This window comes from Salvelinus namaycush, chromosome 39, assembly GCF_016432855.1.
Source record: "Salvelinus namaycush isolate Seneca chromosome 39, SaNama_1.0, whole genome shotgun sequence".
Lineage (NCBI taxonomy): Eukaryota > Metazoa > Chordata > Actinopteri > Salmoniformes > Salmonidae > Salvelinus > Salvelinus namaycush.
Genome location: NC_052345.1, coordinates 17,438,749 through 17,465,581, shown reverse-complemented (window position 1 = coordinate 17,465,581; position 26,833 = coordinate 17,438,749). Strand labels below are relative to the sequence as shown.

Here is a 26,833-nt window from a genome sequence, read left to right as displayed (position 1 = left end):
GGTGCACACAGAAAACACATGAATCACAGTTTCTTTCATTTGACAGAAAGGACACCCCTGCCCAATTCCCGGATCAACCCGCGCCAACCAGCTGTTAGTGGCCAGGGCTCCATGAAGAACCCTCCACTGGAGGTCCCCTGACCTCTTTGGTACTGGGGGTTTATAGAGCGCCCTCCATCTAAAACCCACCATACTCTCCACCCCACATACCCCCTGCCACTGATGTGCCTTCACTCCTGTTAGGCTCCGAATGTTCCTAACCTTAACGCAGAGGTTGTAGAGGGCTTTACCTCCCACCCCCTCAAACTCCCCCAGGCTCGGAGTGTTAAAATCTAACAAGTCCTCCAGACCCCCTTGCCAGTCTCCAGTCTCTGCCGTCACCTGCAGTGGCGGAAACATTGGTGGCCCCTCTCCCTTTGGCCTCTCAAACACCCCCCTTATCTTCTCAGACAGTGCCTCCTGGACCTCCTCCAGGAATCTCTCCAGCAGCCTAAGAGACGTTATTCCTGTTTGTTGAGCCAAGACCTCCGGGGTTTTCCACCCCTCCTCTCCCAGCATTCTCAGGTCACCTAGCCTTTGTACACCCCCTGCCATCAGTTGCCTCTGCAGGGTGGCAGACTGAACCGATCTCAAAGGGATGGCTGGGTTGTGGAAAATAGGCTCCTCCCACACCCACTGCCCAGGCTCCACACCCCCTTCTCGTGTGGGTCTTAATAGCTGCCAGGTCCTCAGCACCGCAGAGTAAAACTCTGAGAGACCTGCTGTACTCAGCCTCTCCAGCTTCATGAGGAACAGCTGCCGGTCCAACCCTAATCCACCAGCTCTCCTCAGCAGCGCGCATGCTGGTTCCCTCCAGCCGACATCAGTATGGTACAGCAGTCTCTGCACCGCCTTTAGCCGGAAAGCAGCCATCCTGCTCTCCAGTTCCACCAGGCCCTGTCCTCCTTCGTGGACGGTCATGTACAACACTGCTGCCTTCAGCCAGTGATGTCCCGACCAAAAGAAGTCCACCAGCTTGCGTTGCAGGTCTGCAAGCAGACCGGCGGGGGGGTTGAGGACAGCCTGTTTATGCCACAAGGAAGATGCCACCAGGTTGTTAATTATCAGCACCCTCCCTCTATATGACACTTGAGATAGGAGCCACCTCCACCTGGCCAGTCTTGACACCACTGCCTGTGACAGCCCCTCCCAGTTCTTCCTGACCCACCTCTCCGAGCCCAGGTACACCCCCAACACTTTAAGCCCTTCACAACCCCACTGCAAACCCCCTGGAAGCAGAGGAGGAGCCCTATCCCCCCATGCCCCACATAACAGAGCTTTGCTCTTTCCCCAGTTTACCTTAGCTGATGAAGCTCCCTCGTACACCTTCAGACTGGTCTCTAGTTCCTGCATATCTTGCCCATCCCTGACCATCACAGAAACATCATCTGCATATGCTGACACTGCTATTCCTGTCACCACATCCATGCCTGTCCAGCACACTCCCTGCAATCTCCTGCGTAGCAGTCCTAAAAAAGGCTCAATGGCTAGTGTGTATAGCTGCCCAGATAGAGGGCATCCTTGTCTAATGCCCCGTCTCACCCAGACTGGCCTACTGAGCCCCCCTCCCACCTTAACCATACATGACGCCCCAGCATACAACAGCTTCACACAGGTCACAAAACTCTTCCCAACCCCAAACACAGACATCACATTAAACAGATACTCATGATCCACTCTATCAAAGGCCTTCTCTTGATCTAAAGAGACCAGTCCAAAGTTCACATTAGAACCTCTCGACAAGTCCAACATGTCCCTAATCAAGAACAAGTTGTCCGTGATTGAGCGTCCCGGTACACAATATGTCTGGTCCTTGTGTATTATAGAGTCCAGATGGGACTTCAGTCTGTTAGAGAGGACCTTGGCAAAAATCTTGTAGTCCGCACAGAGTAATGCCACAGGCCTCCAGTTCTTAAGTTCACACAAGTCCCCTTTTTTGGGCAGGAGAGTCAGTGCCGCCCGACGGCAGCTCATCGGCAACTCTCCTACCCCGATGCACTCACGCAAGACGCAAAAGAAGTCCTGTCCAATTATTCCCCAGAATTTTTTGTAAAACTCCACTGGAAGTCCATCGACCCCCGGTGCACGACCGGGGGACATCTGGGTTACGGCCTCTGCCAGTTCATGTGACAACAGAGGAATGTCCATTTCATCCCTCTGTGCCCGAGAGAGCTTAGGGAGTCCTGCGAACAAGACCTGAGCACACATAGGATCACACATTTCTGCCCTATACAATTCAGTATAAAACTCCACAGTCCGCTCCCGCATCTCCCCCACCACAGAGGTCACCCGCCCATCAGAGAGCCGTAAACAATGCATACCCTTGGCTTCACTGCTCTGTCTTTCCAAACCAAAGAAGAAGGAGCTGGGAGCATCCATCTCCTTGAGCATGGAGAACCTAGCTCTTACAAGTGCTCCCTTTGCTTTAACCTGGAAAAAACTGCCCAGGTCCCTACGTAATTCGGCTAAATTAGCCTGGAGGCCTACATTGCCTTGCCCCACCATCTCTACCTCCATCTCACTAATACACCGCTCTAGTTCCCCCAATACTCTCCTAGCCTCTGAGGATGAGAGAGCTGTGTACTGTTGACAGAAAAGCCGAATTTGCACTTTCCCCACATCCCACCATTGACTCAGAGACTCATACTCCTCTCTTCGCTGCCCCCACCTTTCCCAAAAAGTCTGGAAACCTGAGCAAAAAGTGGCATCTTGTAAGAGCTTTACATTGAACTTCCAATAAGATGCCTGCCGGGGCCCTGGTGAAATAGACAGCCGAGCCATGGTTATGTGGTGATCCGAAAACCCCACTGGGAGAATGGTAGCGCCCAGCAGCCTATTGCTCTGATTCCTGGACATGTAAAAACGATCAAGTCGGGCTGCACTCACCCTAGCCCCAAAAACCTTCACCCATGTATACTGTCTTGTGTTTGGATGTTTAGTTCTCCAAACATCCACTAGGTCGAACTGGTTAATGATGTCCCCTAACACTCCCACTGACACTGAATGAGGCTCTTCCCCATTTCTGTCTTTTGTAAAATCCATTGTACAGTTCCAGTCACCTCCGATCACCAGCGTCTCCTCAGGCGCTACTTGTGAGAGTTCCTGTCTAAGACTCCCAAATAGAACCCCTCTTTCTCTCCCTGTGTTAGGCGCATACACATTTATAAAAACAAAGCCCATGCTGTTAATTTCTGCTTTAACAACAAGCAACCTGCCCTTACACACCTCCTTTGAGGAGCAAATTTTTACAGACATACCCGGTGCAAAAAGGACTGCCACCCCTGCACTAAGATTTGTCCCATGGCTCAACACACTTGCCCCTTTCCACCAGAGCCCCCAATCAACTTCATTCACCACATCACTATGCGTCTCCTGCAGAAACAACACCTGTACTTTTTGTTGTTTTACATATTCACCCAACACACTCCTCTTTCCCGCATCTCTGGCGCCATTTATATTGAGCGAGCCTACCCGAAGAGTCTCCATAAGAAGTGGGAGAAAAGCCAGCAGAGAAATAGACCAATAGAAAAGCTCAAAAAGCCCCAGTGTCAGAAAGAAATTAAACATTTAAACAGTGTCTGAAGGTAAACCTTTACGCACTGTTGTGACCCACTTCCTCAACCTAAACCGTTTCCTGGGTGAGAGGACACCATGCCCCTCATTTCTCATTGCATGTTTTACTGATCTTACAAACTTTCTAGGATCAGGAAAAAAAGCCTCAAGATTAACTTTTTTCCCCTTAGTCTCATTCAGGAACCTTGTCAGTTCTCTCAACGTGTACTTAGACCCCTCTGGTTGACTGGCTGTCAGCTCCGGGCCAATTGAAGAAGAGTCTGAAAAAAATAACTCCTCATCCTCTTCCTCAGACTCACTTTCCTCCTCTTCTCTATCTCCCACCCTGACCACCTGCTCTTTCTCTCTGGTTAGGGCCTCACCCACAGCAACAGGCAACATTTCCATTGTGCCTTTGCCCACACCCTTTTTCCTTTTCCGCTTGACACCCTCCTCCTCCACCCCTAATCTCTTACACTTCCCCACTATACTCTCCTCATCCACTAGAATAACCTGACTAGACCCAGTATCATCTACACCACCCTCCATAGCATGACTAGGCCCAGCATCATCTACACCACCCTCCATAGCATGACTAGGGCCAGCCTCAGCTACCCCACCATCCATAGCCTGACTAGACTCAGCCTCTTCTATACCACCATCCATATCCTGCCTAGACCCAGCACCCTTTACACCACCCTCCATAGCATAACTAGGCCCAGCCTCAGCTACCCCACCATCTCTAGCCTGACTAGACCCGGCCTCTGCTTCCCCACCATCTCTAGCCTGACTAGACCCAGCCTCCACTACCCCACCATCTCTAGCCTGACTAAACTCAGCTACAGCTACCCCACCATCTCTAGCCTGACTAGGCCCAACCTCATCTACACCACCATCTCTAGCCTGACTAGGCCCAGCCTCTGCTGTCTGCATCTCCTTACCCCCTGCACTTTGACCTCGATTTCCCCCACTGGCGCCTGTACCCTCACCTTGTCTACGGCCTTTGTGTGGGCACGCAAAACTCTTGTGCCCCAAATCCCCACATTCAAAACACCGTAGACTATCTGTGCTGGCAAAACCTGCATAGAGCCCCTCCCCATGTCTCACTTTAAAGTGCACATTTAGCTGTTGCTCATTGTTGTTCAGAAACATCAACACTTGCCTCCGGAACGAAACAACGTGCTTAACGGCATCTGCCCGAAAACCTGCTGATAGTACACGGAAACCGCTAGCAAACTTACCAAAACGACTCAGCTCTTTCCTAATTTGATCATCCGTAATAAACGGAGGCAAATTGGCCACTACAACTCTTGTTGAAGGGGTAGAGAGAGGTGAAATTGACACCAACACATCCCTTACAAATATTCCGCTAGCAATTAGCCTACCAACCAAATTAGCCCTTTTCATGAACACAACCACAGCTTTGTTCATTCTAGAAGCAGAATGTATAAACTCAGCTCCTACCTGTTCACCGACCGCGAGCAGAACCTCCTCCACCTTAACTCCGTTCTCAGGAACACACCTGAATCCATGCTGTATCGACAGCGTCTCCTCCGCGCTAGGCTGAGAAGCCATCGCGCACACCGCACCTTCCAAACCCCAGGAAAATTACTCTGTCCTCTTCCACCCTAACTTTGAAAAAAAACTTTGGATACCGCTAAAACAAATACTGCATTAACCCTCCACCATAGAAAATAACATGTAAAGAAAAGAATCAAGAAAGTTAGTTAGGATAGAGCTTTCCACACCAAACACTCAAACTCCAAAAACACCCAGCATGCACACACACACAGAGAGAGAGAGAGAGAGAGAGAGAGAGAGAGAGAGAGAGAGAGAGAGAGAGAGAGAGAGAGAGAGAGAGAGAGAGAGAGAGAGAGAGAGAGAGAGAGAGAGAGAGAGAGAGAGAGAGAGAGAGAGAGAGAGAGAGAGAGAGAGAGAGAGAGAGAGAGAGAGAGAGAGAGAGAGAGAGAGAGAGAGAGAGAGAGAGAGAGAGAGAGAGAGAGAGAGAGAGAGAGAGAGAGAGAGAGAGAGAGAGAGAGAGAGAGAGAGAGAGAGAATCATATCATTATAGGCTGAGATTGAATGTTAGATAGATCATTGCTGAGAGAGAGGTTTATGGCTGAGGGGTTATAGCATGTTGGTCGTGAGTATGCACTGTGTTAGTTGTTGTTGGTAGCAGCTTTGCAATGTTCTGTGTTTGTTGCTTGGTCAGAGCTTCTTTAGTGACCTGAGTTAGTTCTCAGTTTTGTTGTGAAGTGGATTGTTTGTTGTTCTGTTTCATTTGTTCCCAGGGGGGAAGGAGAAGGCACTTTGGGAGTGCTTAGGCAAGAGGTCCGCGGGCATACATATACCCGTAGTATATTCAATGTCTAGGCACACTAGGTAAGACCTGGGCGGACCACCCCCTGTATTTTGGTTAGGGCACCAGGTGGTGCTAAATTAGGTAAGTAGTGGGTAGGCAGGTTAGATAGGAGAGGGGGAAGCTTTGATATTTACTTTCTTTGCTTTGGTTCCGTCCAGCCCCTTTTCCCCATATTACCGTATAAGGAAATAAATCCTAGTAAACGGTCAATTCTGCTTTTTGTGTCATCCTTACTCGCACCTACAGCCCATACCTTTTTCACTTCACGGGGAGTTGAGTTGCAGCAGGGTGTTGCGTTCCCTCTTCATAGAGGCGTGCGTAACACATCTACTTTGTGCATGACAAGTCATTTTTCCAACAATTGTTTACAGACAGATTATTTCACTGTATCAGAATTCCAGTGGGTCAGAAGTTTACATACACTAAGTTGACTGCCTTTCTAAACAGCTTGGAAAATTCCAGAAAATTATGTCATGGCTTTAAAAGCTTCTGATAGGCTAATTGACATCATTTGAGTCAATTGGAGGTGTACCTGTGGATGTATTTCAAGACCTACCTTCAAACTCAGTGCCTCTTTGCTTGACATCATGGGAAAATCAGAAGTAGCCAAGACCTCAGAAAAAAAATTGTAGATCTCCACAAGTCGGGTTCATCATTGGGAGCAATTTCCAAACGGCTGAAGGTACCACGTTCGTTCATCTGTACAAACAATAGTACGCAAGTATAAACACCATGGGACCACGCAGCCGCCATACCGCTCAGGAAGGAGACGCATTCTGTCTCCTAGAGATGAACGTACTTTGGTGCGAAAAGTGCAAATCAATCCCAGAACAACCGCAAAGGACCGTGTGAAGATGCTGGAGGAAACAGGTACAAAAGTATCTATATCCACAGTAAAACGAGTCCTATACTGACATAACCTGAAAGGCCGTTCAGCAAGGAAGAAGCCACTGCTCCAAAACTGCCATAAAAAAGCCAGACTACGGTTTGCAACTGCACATGGGGACAAAGATCGTACTTTTTGGAGAAATGTCCTCTGGTCTGATGAAACAAAAATAGAACTGTTTGGCCATAATGACAATTGTTATGTTTGGTGGAAAAAGGCAGAGGCTTACAAGCCGAAGAACACCATCCCAACCGTGAAGCACGAGGGTGGCAGCATCATCTTGTGGGGGTGCTTTGCTGCAGGAGGGACTAGTGCACTTCACAAAACAGATGGCATCATGAGGGAGGAAAATTATGTGGATACTGAAGCAACATCTGAAGACATCAGTCAGGAAGTTAAAGCTTAGTCGCAAATGGGTCTGCCAAATGGAAAGTGACCCCAAGCATACTTCCAAAGTTGTGGCAAAATGGCTTAAGGACAACAAAGTCAAGGTATTAGAGTGGCCATCACAAAGCCCTGAGCTCAATCCTATAGAAAACTGAAAAAGCGTGAGCAAGGAGGCCTACAAATGTGACTCAGTTACACCAGCTCTGTCAGGAGGAATGGACCAAAATTCACCCAACTTATTGTGGGAAGCTTGTGGAAGGCGACCCGAAACGTTTGACCCAAGTTAACCAATTTAAAGGCAATGCTACCAAATACTAATTGAGTGTATGTAAACTTCTGACCCACTGGGAATGTGATGAAAGAAATAAAAGCTGAAATAAATAATTCTCTACTATTATTCTGACATTTCACATTCCTAAAATAAAGTGGTGATCCTAACTGACCTAAGACAGGGAATTTTTACTAGGATTAAATGTCAGGAATTGTGAAACTGAGTTTAAATGTATTTGGCTAAGGTGTATGTAAAACTTCTGACTTCAACTGTACATTCGTGCTATGATTGTGCTTTCTTCACGAATGCGCTTTTGTTAAAACATCACCCGTTTGGCGAAGTAGGCTGTGATTCGATGATAAATTAACAGGCACCGCATTGATTATATGCAACGCAGGACAAGCTAGATAAACTAGTAATATCATCAACCGTGTGTAGTTAACTAGTGATTATATGAAGATTGATTGTTTTTTTTATAAAAAGGTAAGTTTAACACTAGTTAGCAACTTACCTTGGCTCCTTGCTGCACTCGCGTAACACGTGGTCAGCATGCCACGCAGTTTCCTCGTGGAATTCAATGTAATCGGTGTCCAAAAAAGCTGATTACCGATTGTTATGAAAATTTGAAAAATCGGCCCTAATTAAAATCGGCCATGCCGATTAATCGTCGACCTCTAAAACCAATAGACTGAAATGGTGTCCGTCTGTCGTATCACTGTATCTTTGAGTATTACTGAGTATCGGTAAATGTCCTTGTATCCACTGTCATTGTTATGTCTGAATCATGTTGCTGGTTCTATTTTCAGACTAATAATAAGACTCCAAGTACCAGTGTTTGACTACAGAGAGACAGCCTGCCTCGGCTGCAATAACCCGTAATAACCCCTAATAATAACACCCCCATTACCTCTAATGAAACCACACACAGACAGACTCACCTCAGACTCTTTATAGTATCTCTCAGGGATCTCGTCGTAGGCGATATCCACAAAACACACTTCCCTTTCCTGGTCTTTATTTTCACTGTCTGAGAAGATCTGAAAACAGACAAAAATTCCCAGGAGGTACAGTTAGTAATCTATGGCTTCAGGCATCAACAATATCCTCGTCGCAAAACTACACAGCTCACTGATGTTGATTGTGCCTCCCAAATCTCCGTGTTATCATTCGAGGCCCTGTTTGTTATTTGACGGAAGCTAGTCATTGTCCATTCTATTTCAGCCAGTGGTCAGAATATCCACGGGGTCAGATATTTGATTTATCATTGCCCATATTCACTAAGCATCTCATAGTGCTGATCCAGGAACAGTTTAGCCTTTTAGTTCATTATGAATAAGATTACATGGACAGGGGGGGGGGGGGGGTCCTGATCCTAGATCAGCACTCCTACTTTGAGACACTTGATCCATACAGGCCCTGATCTTAGATCTTTGATTATGGACCACTTTATCTTAAACTGAGCTGCTCCACTAGGCTACTGCAGGGACACGTCGTTGTGCAACGCAGCCAGAAGGGAGAGCTCTAAGCTTGCTGTTGATTGACGTCCACTATACAGTATTCTCACTGTCATTATCTCCAGTTCGACACAGACAGACAGACAGACAGACAGACAGACAGACAGACAGACAGACAGACAGACAGACAGACAGACAGACAGACAGACAGACAGACAGAGACAGACAGACACAGACATAGCCACAGGGAAAAGATGGAAACACAGCATTAACCATGCTCTGTTTCCATCTTAGGAGCTAGAGGTGTGTGTGAGAGAGAGCTAGGCTCGGTTATAGAGAGGAATACTCCAGTACGCTAGGCCTCAGGGGATGAGTGATCGAATGCTCAGACAGGGCAGCGTGCAACATTTCAAAGTGTGTTTCAACGTCTATGTTCCACATCAATGCTTCCAGCTAACGGCGGATGTATTGAAGTTGCAGAGTATGGATAAATAGTGCATGAATGTCAAGAACTAACATTAAAAAATAAAAAGAGTTTCACACCAGTGATCACAACCTAAGAGAGATATGTAGACTTCATGCTCGTAGCTGTGGGTGGGTATTGTAGCTACGGATGAATATTGTATGCCTTGCTGCCAAACATGATTATGAATAGGAGTCCAGCGAGAAGAATGTGGCTGTGATGGTGCCACATTTATAATATATTTGTACCTTATTGAGGTATAATAACTACATAAAGAAACCTGTCAAATGATGTATGACTTAACGTAAATGAAATATCATATTTGGAAGCAATATGATCAGTAGATTGTTTTGGTTCAGCTGATGTGCTGTATTTGGACTAGTCTCCAATGCCAAAACTTCAAGATGCCCTATGGGTTGGTAAAGTGTGCCACCACCCCCCTCCCCCGGGCCAGACACACGTTTCTCCAATCGATACTGTGGACTGAGGTGTGGACTCTGACCACTGCCTGGTTGCCCTCAGTGACTTATAGCAGGGTGTGAAGCTGCAGTGCTGTGCTGAATGTCAGGAGGTGTGAGGTTCAGTGCTTACAGACAGAGAGACGTGGACATGCACATTTGCGCTCCCTTTCAATATATCTCCTGTCGTCTTTCTCTCCTTTCCATCTTCTTGTCCATCTCGGTTCTCTTTATCGCTCTCATCTTCCTTTCTTCTCTCCATATCTCTCCCTTCCTCACCTCTCTCTCTTCCTCACCTCTCTCTCCCTTCCTCACCTCTCTCTCCCTTCCTCACCTCTCTCTCCCTTCCTCACCTCTCTCTCCCTTCCTCACCTCTCTCTCCCTTCCTCACCTCTCTCTCCCTTCCTCACCTCTCTCCCTCCAAGGGGCCCTTCTGCCACAAGATGTGTGAAAGAGTCCTGCTGGCACATTGGGGGTGACATGCCATCATAGATAAGTGCAGCCAAGGGACAAAGAGAAGAGGGAGTAGAAAGAGGAAGAACATGTAATAAATAATGAGGGGAGAGAGGAGGAACGTCAGGAAGAGGGGGAACGTCGGGTAGAGGGGGAACGTCGGGAAGAGGGGGAACGTCGGGAAGAGGGGGAACGTCGGGAAGAGGGGGAACGTCGGGAAGAGGAGGAACGTTAGGAAGAGGGAACGTTAGGAAGAGGGGGAACGTTAGGAAGAGGGGGAACGTTAGGTAGAGGGGGAACGTTAGGTAGAGGGGGAACGTCAGGTAGAGGGGGAACGTCAGGAAGAGGGGGAACGTCAGGAAGAGGGGGAACGTCAGGAAGAGGGGGAACGTTAGGTTGAGGAGGAACGTCAGGTAGAGGGGGAACGTCAGGTAGAGGGGGAACGTCAGGTAGAGGGGGAACGTCAGGTAGAGGGGGAACGTCAGGTAGAGGGGGAACGTCAGGTAGAGGGGGAACGTCAGGAAGAGGGGGAACGTCAGGAAGAGGGGGAACGTCAGGTAGAGGGGGAACGTCAGGTAGAGGGGGAATGTCAGGTAGAGGGGGAACGTCAGGTAGAGGGGGAACGTCAGGAAGAGGGAGAACGTCAGGAAGAGGGAGAACGTCAGGAAGAGGGGGAAAGGACAAGGGAGGTGGAGGGAAGAAAGAGTGTGCAAGAATGAATGAAAACGAGCAAGTAAGAGGGAGAGAAAGAAACTATGCAACTGTCTAATGGTGAAGTCTCAAGGAGAGAGAGAGAGATAGATAATGACAACCATAAACCATTAGGAACAGTATTTAAGCAGTGGCTCTTCTCCAAGCCTAACGGCAGCCCTGCCCTGTCACGGTCTGCTACCTGATACGACAGTGGAATTATCAATCACATCCTCTAACCACACCCTCCATTCATTCAGACAGAATATGCAGTCCGCTCACACACAAACACTACTTCATTCACACACTGTCATTCACACAGACGCACTGTCATTCACACATGCATGGATGTACACACAGGCACGCACACAAACACAAATTAAATCCAAACAGACATTCAACCCCTTCTCTGTCAGGAAATAGGACTGTGAGCGTGAAAACACATTTTTACAACCTGACATTATCTTTCATAACACCGTGAGCACAGAAGCACAGGGCTGCATATTATTTCACAACGTACAGTATCTTGGCAGAGAAGATTCTGAAATTTGGACCAGATTATACAGTGTTGATGCAGAGCTTGTGCTGGCCAGCCCTGAAGCTGCATTGTCCGTGGAAATAATCACATGGGAGGTTTTTAGTGGAACTTGTGCGTGCAAACACATACGCGTGTCGGCATCTGTGTGTCTGTACGCGACACCAAATGTGTATTTGATATGTGCGTGATATGACTCCAAGTGTGTATGCGTGTGTGTGTGTGTGTGTGTGTGTGTGTGTACGCACAGAGACACTGGCCAGCAGTTGTTAGAGAAGAGAGGTAGGCTGGGGTCGGATTACAGATGTAGAGAACAGAGTGTCTGCCTTTTACATTCAGTCGGATATAACATCCTCTCCTTTACATTCAGTCGGATATAACATCCTCTCCTTTACATTCAGTCGGATATAACAGCCTCTCCTTTACATTCAGTCGGATATAACATCCTCTCCTTTACATTCAGTCGGATATAACAGCCTCTCCTTTACATTCAGTCGGATATAACATCCTCTCCTTTACATTCAGTCGGATATAACAGCCTCTCCTTTACATTCAGTCGGATATAACATCCTCTCCTTTACATTCAGTCGGATATAACATCCTCTCCTTTACATTCAGTCGGATATAACAACCTCTCCTTTACATTCAGTCGGATATAACAACCTCTCCTTTACATTCAGTCGGATATAACAGCCTCTCCTTTACATTCAGTCGGATATAACAGCCTCTCCTTTACATTCAGTCGGATATAACAGCCTCTCCTTTACATTCAGTCGGATATAACAGCCTCTCCTTTACATTCAGTCGGATATAACATCCTCTCCTTTACATTCAGTCGGATATAACAGCCTCTCCTTTACATTCAGTCGGATATAACATCCTCTCCTTTACATTCAGTCGGATATAACAGCCTCTCCTTTACATTCAGTCGGATATAACATCCTCTCCTTTACATTCAGTCGGATATAACAACCTCTCCTTTACATTCAGTCGGATATAACAACCTCTCCTTTACATTCAGTCGGATATAACAGCCTCTCCTTTACATTCAGTCGGATATAACAGCCTCTCCTTTACATTCAGTCGGATATAACAGCCTCTCCTTTACATTCAGGCAGATATAACAGCCTCTCCTTTACATTCAGTCGGATATAACATCCTCTCCTTTACATTCAGTCTGATATAGCATCCTCTCTTTTCACATCTGCAGGACTTTCACTAACATTGTCTGGCCATGATAAATGACCAGACAGGTTGATGCCCGTCTACTCTCTCACGACATTAAGAGTGGATTTTTCTAAGACCAAGACTGAAATTCTCCTTACACACACACTTCATCCTAACATACTATTATGCTAACATAATAGCAGAGATATTATTCTGTAGAGAAACGAGTTTGTGAATTGGTAGAGAGAGAAGGCCAGAGTATAAATTAAATGGCCTCTTCAATTAGCAGAACTGCACTTGGCAGACACTGAGGGGCCATAAGGCCCCTATTATGGAATTACTTTATCATACTGAAGGCCTCAGAGCAACACACACACACGGTCTTTACTCACGTTGTCATTGCTGCCTTTGTTGTCCTCGTATTTCGTCTCTATGTGAATGGAGAACTTGGGCAAGAAAGAACACTGCGAAACAAAAACAGAAAAAATGTCTCAGGTGAGATATTTGAAAATGGTGGAAAAACAACATCTTTCACCTGAAATTGGTGTTTAGTTTAATAATGGTTTGTGTGTCAGAGACATTTAGTCTCTAGACTTCTTGTACCAATATCCCCACCAACTGATGCGTTTGGTTCTTTGTTCAGAAAAGGAGAGATGAATGTATGGGAGTATGCTCATGTCTGAGTGGTCTGTGTGTGGTGTGCATGTACCCCCCTCCTATGACTCACACACAGCCTTTTATTGAGCCTGAAACGGGCTCGGTCACTGTCAGAGCCATGTCTCCCCTTCATCCCCCGTTTCCCCTCCATCCTCTTCTCGCTGCTGCTCTCCTCCTCTCTATATTAAGCCATATGACTCATTGTGGTGGCATTTATCACTTTCGGAGAATTTCAAAATGCCGCAGCTCAAAGGCTTTAGACAGTATGTAACAGGTGGCAGCGGCAGGTTTCCAAGACTGTCATCAATCTTAAACCCTTTTCAGACAAAAAAACACTGCTACAGTCATGTTTTATAATGGGTTGAGACGAATGTTGGTTGTTAATACCTTCCTGTGAACTACCAGTGTATAAAGCATTATTTGTATGTATTATGGATCCCCATTGGCTGCTCTTCCTGGGCTACAGCAAAATTAAGGCAGTTATACAATATTAAAACATTACAATCATTAGAGAATTCACAACACACTAAGTGTGTGCCCTCAGGCCCATACTCCACTACCACATATCTGCAACACAAAATCCATGTGTACGTGTGTGTGTATAGTGCGTTTGTTATCATGTGTGTCTGTGCCTATGTTTGTGTTGCGTCACAGTCCCCCCTGTTCCATAAGGTGTGTTTGTATCTGTTTTCTACTGCTTGCATCAGTTATTATGACTCCTATCACATTATAAGACTTGCTATAAGCATCTATAACAGCTTATAGTTGTATAGAGTCATGTACTAAAATCTCTCAACCAAGAACATTTGGAATCAACATCTATAGCAAACCCACGCCACACAAATAAATAGTGGATACCTAAACCTCAAAAAGATATGGACATGTGAAAATACGTTACTCTACGCAGAAATCACTCCACCATTTCCTGGTTGCTAAACTTCCAATAGTTAGCCTAATTTCAGTTTATGTGACAAAACAAGCACCGCTACTTAGACTTGCTTTCAATGAGAGTGACAGATCTATAACTCACATTTCTATGTGAATTTGGTCGGGTCGCCCAAAAAGTGACATATTGCAGCTTTAAAGGCATTTAATACCAAGTAAATAGTATTTAAGAAAGCTCCAGAGAAAAGTATTTAAGAAAGCTCTGGAGAAAAGTATTTAAGAAAGCTCTGGAGAAAAGTATTTAAGAAAGCTCTGGAGAAAAGTATTTAAGAAAGCTCTGGAGAAAAGTATTTAAGAAAGCTCTGGAGAAAAGTATTTAAAGAAAGCTCTGGAGAAAAGTATTTAAAGAAAGCTCTGGAGAAAAGTATTTAAGAAAGCTCTGGCAGCAAGTAAATGGACATCATTTGACACCTTAAGGGCAACTGAATCCTCAGGGCAGTAAAAATGTATGACGCTTCTCGTGAGTGAAACGAGGGTATGGATGCGTCTTTATCTCTGGAGAGCACATGCCTAACTACAGACATACATTCATCACCATGAAGAGAGCTGTAATTCAGAAGAGACACATGGAAATGCACAAGCGTGAACACACAGTGCGCTAAGCTGTTGCTATGGATAGCCATACGCAATGTCTCAAAAGGGGAAAGGTTCAACCTAACAAAGCCACATACATTTGATACAAATCCAAAATAACACAATAAATATGCATTAAAACTACACAACCCAAGCCTTCTATATACACATATCCCAAAACACTGACTCCATATGTAACGTCTAGCTAAAACAACCAGTGAAGCAGAAGAAAATGGTTAGAGAGAGAGAGAGATGGGGCGTTCTTCCCTGGTCCTTCCACGTTGCTGCATTGAATGCGCCCGGACACCCCGCGCAATACTGAACTGCGGTGGCTCTCTTCACAGCTCTGTGATCAATAAAAAGGAAGAGATACTTACTGTGTACTCTAGAGAGGCAGGCGCAGAGGGACGCGTGGGAGCAGAGGGGAGAAAACACACCACAGTTAGGGCTTCAATGACGCAGCAACACGGTAGCAACGCAGACAGGGTTACGATGTGACACAAGAAACAACGCAGCTTACATATCCGGAACGCTGCTGAACATTTTCCATTGTCTTTTGAAGAAACTTTTCTGGGAAATGATGCTGACCCGACGTTCTAATAACGTTACGAGAATAATAGTCTGACATGTTATTTCAAAACCAAATGGGAAACAGACAGAAACGTTGCCAGAATGTTCTCGCAACTTTATTAGAACGTTTTTTTGGGGGGGGGGTGTAGCTGTGTGCACACTACAGTATAACTTGACTCAGCTAGCCTGGCCATGCTATGAGCTCAGTGCCACAGTAACTAGATTAGGTTGAGGTTAGCCTGGTGCATTTCCGCTAGGGTTACGGTCGATACGTGGTCAGAGTTCATTTCTGACCTAACACAAGCATTAGTGGTGCATGGATCCTGGTTCTACAATAAGACGTCGGTGTGAGCGTGCGCTCACCTGTGATGGTATAGGGATAATAGTTCCAGGCCTTCTCTGTTACGTAGAAGATGTTGGGCACCACTGCTCGAGCCCAGCTGGGCAATTTACTAGAGAGATATAGAGATATAGAGATATATATAGAGAGAGAGATAGATATAGAGAGAGATAGAGAGAGAGAGAGAGATATAGAGAGATATATAGAGAGAGAGATATATAGAGAGAGAGATATATATAGAGAGAGAGATAGAGAGAGAGATAGAGAGAGAGAGAGATGGAGATGGAGAGAAAGAGAGAGATGGAGAGAGAAAGAGGGAGAAAGAGGGAGAAAGAGAGAGAAAGAAAGAAAGAAAGAGAGAAAGAGAAGAGAGAGAAAGAGAGAGAAGAAAGAGATACATCATGTCTGATTAATTGGCGCCATCAGCATTTCTAAAGTTCAAGTGGTTTTTCTTCCTTCCTTGTTTCTTTCTCAAGGTGAGTGGGCGTGTTAAAAAGCCCCGGCCATTGAAGGCAGTTAAAAAAGAAGCTTGAAAATGAAACTAAGAACATTGAAAAAGATGACGAAAGACAGCAGCACTTACCAGAGCCGTCTATAGCCTCACAACACTGCCTCAATGTTTTATTTTATTTTATTACAACGGCAAGGTTTTGGGGGAGAGGTTGAGCTCTATTTTACACGCAGGTGCACCGAAACACACAAGCCTTGGCAGAGAAAGCTGAAGGGGACATTCACTCAAAGGCTCTAGTGAGTGTAACAGTGACATATAAAAGGTGTGTGTGTCCGCGTTGTGGCATAGAGATTGGTGTGTGTGTGTGTGTGTCCGCGTTGTGGCATAGAGATTGGTGTGTGTGTGTGTCCGCGTTGTGGCATAGAGATTGGTGTGTGTGTGTGTGTGTGTCCGCGTTGTGGCATAGAGATTGGTGTGTGTGTGTGTGTAAGCCTCCAATCTCTAATAAAAGCTTTAGAAATGCTATTTTCTTTGATCACACATTGATAAAGAAGCTACATGACTGAGCGCGTGGCGACAGCTGATATAAAAAGAAACGGAAACGCCAAAGAAATGTTGACAGGCCGACTATTCACAGCCTGTCCCCCAAAAGCAAATGACTGTCACTCCAGCTGCTCAACGTCTCTCATTCTTCTTTTAAAACAATCCATCATGCCCGTCCACACATTGGCACGTCACACTGCGCCCGCCAAGCTCTGAAAGCGGTGGCAAGGTTTCTCTATTCCCACATCCCACACCTCACCCATTCCTACAGTATTTAAAGACTCTGGCAGGGAAACCAGTCATTTGCGCTTAAGTTCTGAAAGTGTGTGTGTGTGTGTGTGTGTGTGTGTGTGTGTGTGTGTGTGTGTGTGTGTGTGTGTGTGTGTCCGCAAAGTAGACCCACTCACTTCATTCCATCACAAAATGAACTGAGTCGATGTGTAATGAAGACCATTGAAATAATGAATTCCTAATTTATGTTTAAGTTAAGAGGTTTTTCAAGCCAGAACAATGATCTAGCGAATCAGAAAGGGGATTGAGTGCTGGGGACCAATGACGCAATGCCCACTGGCTTCAATTTCCTGCTTGCTTAGGAATATTAGGACCAATGTATTTCTATTAAATAAATCATATCTGTCCTGTTCTGTTGTGATGCATGAGACATAACTGGCCCGAAACTAAATGTCTATTACACTTAGAATGTTCTTCTCATCTTCAATTATTTCCCATGACATTTATGTTTTCGCGACAGAAAGGCCTTGGTTTGCACAGAAGGTTGAGAAGAGCTGGCGGAGTCCGTGTGTCTTGGAGTGGTCTCTTCCTCCCACGTTCTCCTCTCTCTCCCTCCCTCCCTCCTTACATAAGGCAGACACCTGGTTCACTACGCCTGAGATGGATGTTTATGGAGAGGGTGCACTTGTAGTAGTCAACATGGACACACAGACAGACGGCTGAAAGGCACCCATCTGCTGTGAAGAACTAGAGCAGCGGGGAGTGTGTTTAAGAGGTGGTAGGGGCTTAGGTAACTGTAGCCGTGGTTGCACAACGAGTGGCGAGTTAACATATGCACACACACACACACACAGTGTCCCTGCTGTTGCTCAATCTCACTAGATAATTCCCTCGTCGTCATACTGTGTCCTCTGATGAACTGTGTCACCATTAAGACAGTACTTCACGTGTTCACATCTTCTCTTACAATAATGAATGGTGAAGGTTTTCCTCCTGGCAATTGGGTAGTGACAAATTGTTATGATAGTAATACTGTAGTCTATAGCCAGTCCTTATTCAAACTATACATGATGTATTCCATGACAGATCCAAGCGGGACGGACTGTCATAAGACCTGACCCAGGATGTGTCGTTTTGAAGAGCCTGCTGCAGGTTTTTTGATCATGTTCAAATATGTCTCCTTCTGAATATGCATGTATCTCTCTCTTGCTCTCCCTCCCTCCCATTCGCTCTCTCCTGTGTGTCCCTCCTTCCCGTGTGTCCCTCTGTTCCCCTCCTTCCCGTGTGTCCCTCTGTTCCCCTCCTTCCCCCTCTCTCTCACTCTTTCTCTCTCTAGGATGAGCGGTACGGCAGGGCAGACCCTGGTGACTCAGCACCTTTAGGTCCCGGGCATCCCGACCGCTGACACATGTATTTGTGATGAAATCTAACGCTCCCTGTCCCTCTCTCTATCCGTAGATCTTGCCGACTTAGGAAGTTTCTGTCCTTGGATGCTCAGCGATGCGCTGGGAGAGGTCACGCACGCACACACACACTGCTGAGAGCCAAGAAGTGAAGGGGGAGTATTGTGTGTTACACAGCTGTGAGGGCTAAGTAACTCGGGGCAACGCAACAGCAGCAGTCTGCCACGCGAAGCCTCGAGTGTGTGAGGAACAACACTGTCAGCATTCCAAATGGCACCCTATTCCCTACATAGTGCCCTAAACCTATAGATGTCCCCCCCTGGGATTTATTGTCAGTAGAACAGCAGCATCTTGTTTTGGTGTACAACCATTGACCACAGATCTCAGATTGTACCTTCAACACGGGTGGATGATGGTCACTCACCTGTTGAGGTAGACGCGTTTCTCAGTGAACTGACCCTGACCGTGGGCGGGGTCCTCAAACGGTTCATTCTGGACCACCTCCACCCCTTCGCCACGGTCACTCTGCTCATGGCTGTGTTTGCTGATCATATATAGCTGACCAATCCTGTACTGGAGAGAACAGAGGGAGACAATGTTTAGGGTACGACCGCAACAGAAACACTTTCAGTTTAACAAATGAATTTAATACAGCTGATCTAGTCCTGTAACGGAGGAAAACGGAGAGGTGGACCCGACCGCAACACAAACACGTTCAGTTTAACAAATGAATTTAATACAGCTGATCTAGTCCTGTAACGGAGGAAACAGAGAGGTGGACCCGACCGCAACACGAACACGTTCAGTTTAACAAATGAATTTAATACAGCTGATCTAGTCCTGTAACGGAGGAAACAGAGAGGTGGACCCGACCGCAACACGAACATTAACAACCGTGAATAGGAAGAACACGTATGAATTCTTACACAGTGACTTCAGAAAGTATTCACACCCCTGGACTTTTTCCACATTTCGTTGTTGCAAAGTGGGATTAAAATGGATGTAATTGTCATTTCTTTGTCAAAGATCTACACAAAATATTGTGTAATGTAAAAAAAATAAAAAAATAACACTAAAAATGTAAATGAACACTTGTTTACTTAATTGTTTTGGTCTATTGTATTATTGACTGTATGTTTGTTATTCCATGTGTAACTATGTTGTTGTACGTGTCGAACTGCTTTGCTTTATCTTGGCCAGGTCGCAGTTGTAAATGAGAACTAGTTCTCAACTGGCCTACCTGGTTAAATAAAGGTGAAATATATATATATTTTTAAATTAGATAAGTATTCAACCAGAGTCAACACGTGAGAATCACCTTCGGTAGCGATTACAGCTGTGTCTTTCTGAGTAAGTCTGTGAGACCTTTACAAACCTGGATTGTACAATATTTGCCCATGATCATTTTTTTAAGTATTCAAGCTCTGTTAAGTTGGTCGTTGATCATTTCTAAACAGCCATTTTCAAGTCTCGCCATAGATTTTCAAGACGATTTAAGTCAAAACTCTAACTAGGCCACTCAAACATTCTTGGTAAGCAACTCCAGTGTATATTTGGCCTTGTGTTTTAGGTTATTGTCCTGCTGAAAGGTGGATTTGTCTGGAGGAAACAGAGAGGGACCAGACCAGAGATGGGTTAGCTTATGCCAGCAGCATGAACATGTTCAGCAACAGAATCAAAAAATAAAAGAGTTCAACCGACAACCACACAGCAATGCAAAAGGGAACCACACAGCAATGCAAAAGGGAACCACACAGATAATCATCTCCAATGACACGTCAACACCAGATAAACAGATTCTTTTTTTTGTGAGCTTCATCTGTCACAAATGCTTTATTAAAACAGTTGAGTTTGAGGTAGATTTAATTTCACCCTTCAGGATGTCACCGCCAACATTTGGAAGTCATTGTTTTTCAGGGCTCTTGCCCTTTCCTTTGAAGACGACTAGAAAGAACGACCACCAGTGAAGTGCTTCTGAGACTTCCTGACCAATCTATTGAGGCTTTGATCATTCAAAGTTAATCCACAAAGACTGGCTTTTGATCAGAGTTAAGCTGCTGTCCCGGAGCAAGAGACAAAGGATGGAAAGAGAAAGGGGGGGGGGAGGCACAGCGAGAGAGAGAAAGAGAGATGGTGAGGGAGGGGAGGGTGGGGCTGGGAAAGGAGTGGAAAGATACAGAGGGGGCAGAGAGGTTGGAAGAAGAGGGAGAGAGGATTGAGAAAAAGAGCCGGCAGAGCGAGAGGATGAACGTACAACCAGGATAGGCAGAGAGAGAGGATGAACGTAGAACCAGGATAGGCAGAGAGAGAGGATGAACGTACAACCAGGATAGGCAGAGAGAGAGGATGAACGTACAACCGGGATAGGCAGAGAGAGAGGATGAACGTACAACCGGGATAGGCAGAGAGAGAGGATGAACGTAGAACCAGGATAGGCAGAGAGAGAGGATGAACGTACAACCAGGATAGGCAGAGAGAGAGGATGAACGTACAACCGGGATAGGCAGAGAGAGAGGATGAACGTACAACCAGGATAGGCAGAGAGAGAGGATGAACGTACAACCCGGATAGGCAGAGAGAGAGGATGAATGTAGAACCAGGATTGGCAGAGAGAGAGAGAGAGGATGAACGTACAACCCGGATAGGCAGAGAGAGAGGATGAACGTACAACCCGGATAGGCAGAGAGAGAGGATGAACGTACAACCGGGATAGGCAGAGAGAGAGGATGAACGTAGAACCAGGATAGGCAGAGAGAGAGGATGAACGTACAACCAGGATAGGCAGAGAGAGAGGATGAACGTACAACCGGGATAGGCAGAGAGAGAGGATGAACGTACAACCAGGATAGGCAGAGAGAGAGGATGAACGTACAACCCGGATAGGCAGAGAGAGAGGATGAATGAAGAACCAGGATTGGCAGAGAGAGAGAGAGAGGATGAACGTACAACCCGGATAGGCAGAGAGAGAGGATGAACGTACAACCGGGATAGGCAGAGAGAGAGGATGAACGTACAACCGGGATAGGCAGAGAGAGAGGATGAACGTAGAACCAGGATAGGCAGAGAGAGAGGATGAACGTAGAACCAGGATAGGCAGAGAGAGAGGATGAACGTACAACCGGGATAGGCAGAGAGAGAGGATGAACGTACAACCCGGATAGGCAGAGAGAGAGGATGAACGTACAACCGGGATAGGCAGAGAGAGAGGATGAACGTACAACCCGGATAGGCAGAAAGAGAGGATGAACGTACAACCAGGATAGGCAGAGAGAGAGGATGAACGTACAACCAGGATAGGCAGAGAGAGAGGATGAACGTACAACCAGGATAGGCAGAGAGAGAGGATGAACGTACAACCAGGATAGGCAGAGAGAGAGGATGAACGTACAACCAGGATAGGCAGAGAGAGAGGATGAATGAAGAACCAGGATAGGCAGAGAGAGAGGATGAACGTACAACCAGGACAGGCAGACAGAGGATGAATGAAGAACCAGGATTGGCAGAGAGAGAGAGAGAGGATGATAAATGGAGGGAAATGGAGATAAGAGAACATTATCCAGGAGAGCGAGGGAGAAGCTGGAGAGCGGTAGCACGAGAAAAAGAGGGCGAGAGGTAGAGGACACGCTGAGATGATACTGAACGACGCTAATCCTCTTATCTGTGGCCAGCTGAGAACAAGTGAAGCCCTCCACTCATCCCCTGCTGAGTCACTCCTCTACCGCATCTCTCTCACCACTCATCCTCCACACATGACCTGCCAGGCTGCTGCTAAGTAAAGCTTTGGAGAAGAGGAGAGGAAGAGGGGAAAAGGGAAGAGGAGAAGGGGAGTGCAGTGGAAGGGGGGGTTGAGGCTTCTAACTTTTCCATCAGCCTTGGCGCTTAAGGTGTTAAGTGACTTCAGAGGAAACTGAAGGATTGACCCCAAAAGCCCAAAATGGTGTCAAGGATCACCAAGGGTCCTCGAGTGTCACAGTTTTCAGGATGCATAGGCAGCACGCACACACACACACACACTGCCCAATAGCGATCATCTGAAAGTTTGTCACATTGCAGTAGAGGCCACTTTGTCCAGCTCTTTAAACTACAACCACTTCCCACCCTCCATTCCGTGACCTCTACGGTCAGCTGGTGTCTCCTTTAACCTTACAAAAATTGGAAACTGCACCGGAATGACTCACTCCATTCCTCACCAGCCGGAACCCCTAGGTCTCCCAGGGGCTATGGAGAGTGAGCTTGTGTCAGAAATGGATGCCTCAGCACAAAAGTGCACTCAGGAACCACCTACAGTAGCAAATTGCTGCACATTGCAGCCCGAGACGCAATCAATTATTAAGACCGGTGTCGCCCGCGTGGGTGAGACTTGTCACAGACAGGGTGGATGGGGGACACTGCAATGTCATCATCCAGGGCCGGGAGTGTCCCTTTGGGGGGTGGGGAGCAGGAAAGCAGTCCTGGCTGGATGTCTAACAGGAACACAGAGAATCCTCCGAGAGAACGTCCATCTTAATGAGTGGATTGACACACTCGTGTGGCTTTAGCTCAATCCCCTCTTTCTGCCGATATAAAGTCTGAGTTTATTCCATAACATGGAGCTTGTGAAAGCGGTCTTTTTCTACACCTGAGAGGACGCGGACAAGAAAATCGTCACGTAATTGGCTGCAAAACGCAAACCGTGTGAGCTACAAACTAGTAGTCGTCACCACCATCGAAAGGGGAGACTATCACGAACATGAGTGTGTCGGTTGTTCTGCTTTGCAACGCACACAAGCATCATGGGAGTCCTCTGAAGGTAATCCATTACCGGGCTGTAAAAATGGCAAAAAGTGAATAGGGGGTAAAATGTGCCACAAATAACGTGCCCAAATATGGGTAAAAAAATGGAACTTAAGAAAACTCAGGGATTGTATCTCTCAGATATAGGACAGACACTTCAAAACCTTATTCCTTATGATTTATTTTTGGATTGTCTGTTTTAGCCATGTACAAAAATGTGCTATATTCAATCCGCTTCTATGGGCTATAGTAGTAAACGGTTCATCCGATATGGATGGAAATACGCCTCAAATGAACGTTTTCACAACAAAAGATATTTCATTAAAAACTGTTGACAGCTCCTCTCTCTGTGTTCTCAAGAAAAGAATGAAGGAGAGAGGGGAGGAGATGGAAACACATGGTGGTGAGATATTCTGCAGCTAAAAAGGTCATGCGTCAGCCTATTAATTATGAGAATATAATGCGCTATTACTTAGGCTATTCAAAATCAAATACAAATCCACTATACTTGTAGGCTAACTATGTAAGCCGCCCTGCACAATCAGTGAACCAACAGCATCGCCTAGGCCTCTCCGTTTACTCCCAGACTCAGGAATAAAAAGTTTGGAGCGTAGAATAAGGTAACCAGTCCATCCAGTATGCATATTAATACAGTCGACACTCAGAGTCGATTACTAGAATTTGTTGACATTTTGGAGTATAGGCTAAACCAATGATATACCAATGACATCTTAAATCAGTGTTTTTAAAATGTTTTTCTGCTGTGCGTAACGTGGTAGGCTATGTATTGTATAATGGCACAATCAAATCAAAGTTTATTTGTCACGTGCGCCGAATACAACAGGTGTAGACCTTAGTGAAATGCTTACTAACCAATAGTGCAGAAAAGGTATTAGGTGAATAGGTAGGTAAAGACATAAAACAACAGTAAAAAGACAGGCTATATACAGTAGCGAGGCTATAAAAGTAGCGAGGCTACATACAGACACCGGTTAGTCAGGCTGATTGAGGTAGTATGTACATGTTAAAGTGACTATGCATATATGATGAACAGAGAGTAGCAGTAGCGTAAAAGAGGGGTTGGCGGGTGGGACACAATGCAGATATCCCGGTTAGCCAATGTGTGGGAGCACTGGTTGGTCGGCCCAATTGAGGTAGTATGTACATAAATGTATAGTTAAAGTGACTATGCATATATGATAAACAGAGTAGCAGCAGTGTAAAAAGAGGGGTTGGGGGGGGGGGGGCACACAATGCAAATAGTCCAGGTAGCCATTTGATTACCTGTTCAGGAGTCTTATGGCTTGGGGGTAAAAACTGTTGAGAAGCCTTGTTGTCCTAGACTTGGCACTCTGGTACCGCTTGCCGTGCAGTAGCAGAGAGAACAGTCTATGACTGGGGTCTTTGACAATTTTTAGGGCCTTCCTCTGACACCGCCTGGTATAGAGGTCCTGGATGGCAGAAAGCTTGGCCCCTGTGATGTACTGGGCCGTACGCACTACCCTCTGTAGTGCCTTGCGGTCAGAGGCCGAGCAATTGCCATACCAGGCAGTGATGCAAACAATCATTATTTTAATTCATTTTTTTTGGGGGGGGGGGGGGGGGGGGCTTGTGCTCATATATAGGTCTATGCGTATGCATAAGCTCTAATATGCATATTTTGAATGAATCATCACCTTAGAAAGCGCTGTCCATTTCATTGTATTAGGCTTTGAAACAACATGCACAACGACCATGTTTTCCACTCAGTTTCAACCTGTTGAACTTCTTTCTTCACATTGATCACAGTGAGGTGAGTTTTAAAAGCACATTCTGTTTTGATGATACTTATTTGATGTGATTTTCCATTTCATTTGCATTGACGTCAGAGTGGTTAGAAGGACAAAAGAGCCTCGAGTACCAGGCCATTAGCGACCTGATGATCATTAGCAAGTTGGGTACTGCCAACACATGTCCAGTGTGCATAACAGGAGATTACCGTGACTCAACGGTCATGTGGACTTTTACTACAGTCAGAACTCCTGATGACTGCCAGTGTGGCGCTAACATGGTCACCGCAACAGCCCTAGTGACAATCTTTGTTGACGAGGGGCAGCGGTTTCAAAATATAGAGAGCGAGAATACAGTATCTTGTATTGGTTGAATGAGCCATTGTCCATGTTCTCATTTGAAACAGTGATGAGGGGGATCCATGTTGAACCAGAGGAGGCTGGTGGGAGAGATGTAGTAGGACAGGCTGGAACGGAATAGACGGAAAGGTGTCAAAAACATAAAACACATGGCTTCCATATGTTTGATACCGCTGCTGCGATATCTCCGCCCACCAGCCACCACTGGTTTGAATTAGTAACTGAGAAAAGCAGTAGTGTTCGCAGGCTAGTTGTAAATGTTTGCAGGACAAACAACGTTTGGCACTGATCGTTTGAATATCGTCCTTCGGTCTGTAACTAAAAATGGAGCGCTTCAACAGTCCACAGAATTTGCGTTAAAACATACGCTACTTGATCAAACCCACGTAATCTAGTAGGCGTCCCAAATGGCAACCTATTCCCTATAGTGTACCCCTATGGGCCCTGGTCACAAGTAGTGCATAATATAGGGAATAGGTGGCCATTTGGAACGCACACCCTAGTTGCTTTGGAATCTGTGCAGTCTTAGGAGATGTAAAGAAGATAAGATGAATCAAAGCTTCAATAAGCAGAAGAGCCCCAACCAACAACCCTGGCCTGCTTATGCAATTTGCCTGATGACAATGCAACTGACAGCACTGGCCCCGTAAGTCTCTGTCACTGAACAACAGCTTCATCAATACTGCTACAGATTAGAATGCTGCTGCTCGGGTCAACACCATGGATTCAGAAAACAACCGGCGTGGCAATATCTCTAGGCCTAGATCATACCTCGGTATAGATGGGGTGTTAGTAGACGTCAGGTTATGTTCAGGGTGACCTGACCAGGAAAAACTATGGGATCGGGTTATGGAGTATGACGTTAGCCTACGGGCTAACCAGGAGTGTTCCTGACAATGTGACCTGACCAGGAAAAACTATGGGATCGGGTTATGGAGTATGACGTTAGCCAACGGGCTAACCAGGAGTGTTCCTGACAATGTGACCTGACCAGGAAAAACTATGGGATCGGGTTATGGAGTATGACGTTAGCCTACGGGCTAACCAGGAGTGTTCCTGACAATGTGACTTGACCAGGAAAAGCTGCCCGGTCGTGTGGCCTATACTACTTCTCAGACAACCACAGCCCGAGTAGACAGAGATATGAATAAACAAAAGCGGTATTTTTCCTTCAAAATTTCCCCATGGGGACAATAAAGTCAGTAAGTAAGTATAAAGCTGCAACAATCGATGGTGGCCATTATAGTGCCCTATTCCTATTATAGTGCTCTATTCCCATTATCTGGTCAAAAGTAGTGCACTACATAGCGAATAGGGGGCCATTTGGGACGCAACCTATCAGAATTCCCCCTGGTGATTATGTACGGTCGATGCGGCACGCTTCGCCAAGGAAGCGATTTATGGTGAGCCCGGAGGCAGACAAAGTGGTGCATATATCATTGTACAAGCCCCTCCATCCCTTCGCCTGGGTCGGAGAGAGGGAAATGAGAGGCTGGGGGCG

The 26,833-nt window shown here is 46.1% G+C and overlaps 1 protein-coding gene across 3 annotated transcripts in view; it reads right to left on the bottom strand.

The window, feature by feature from the left end:
- LOC120032611 (cytoplasmic phosphatidylinositol transfer protein 1-like) overlaps positions 1–26,833 on the bottom strand; it is a 78,792-nt gene that overhangs the window by 5,976 nt on the left and 45,983 nt on the right. For all 3 annotated transcript variants that reach the window (XM_038978778.1, XM_038978776.1, XM_038978777.1), the window contains exons 2-6: positions 18,855–19,003; positions 15,826–15,914; positions 15,270–15,277; positions 13,110–13,181; positions 8,436–8,534 (exon numbers count right to left, since the gene is read on the bottom strand). In XM_038978778.1, the coding sequence (XP_038834706.1) occupies positions 8,436–8,534; positions 13,110–13,181; positions 15,270–15,277; positions 15,826–15,914; positions 18,855–19,003 (417 nt within the window). The remainder of the gene's footprint in view (positions 1–8,435; positions 8,535–13,109; positions 13,182–15,269; positions 15,278–15,825; positions 15,915–18,854; positions 19,004–26,833) is intronic.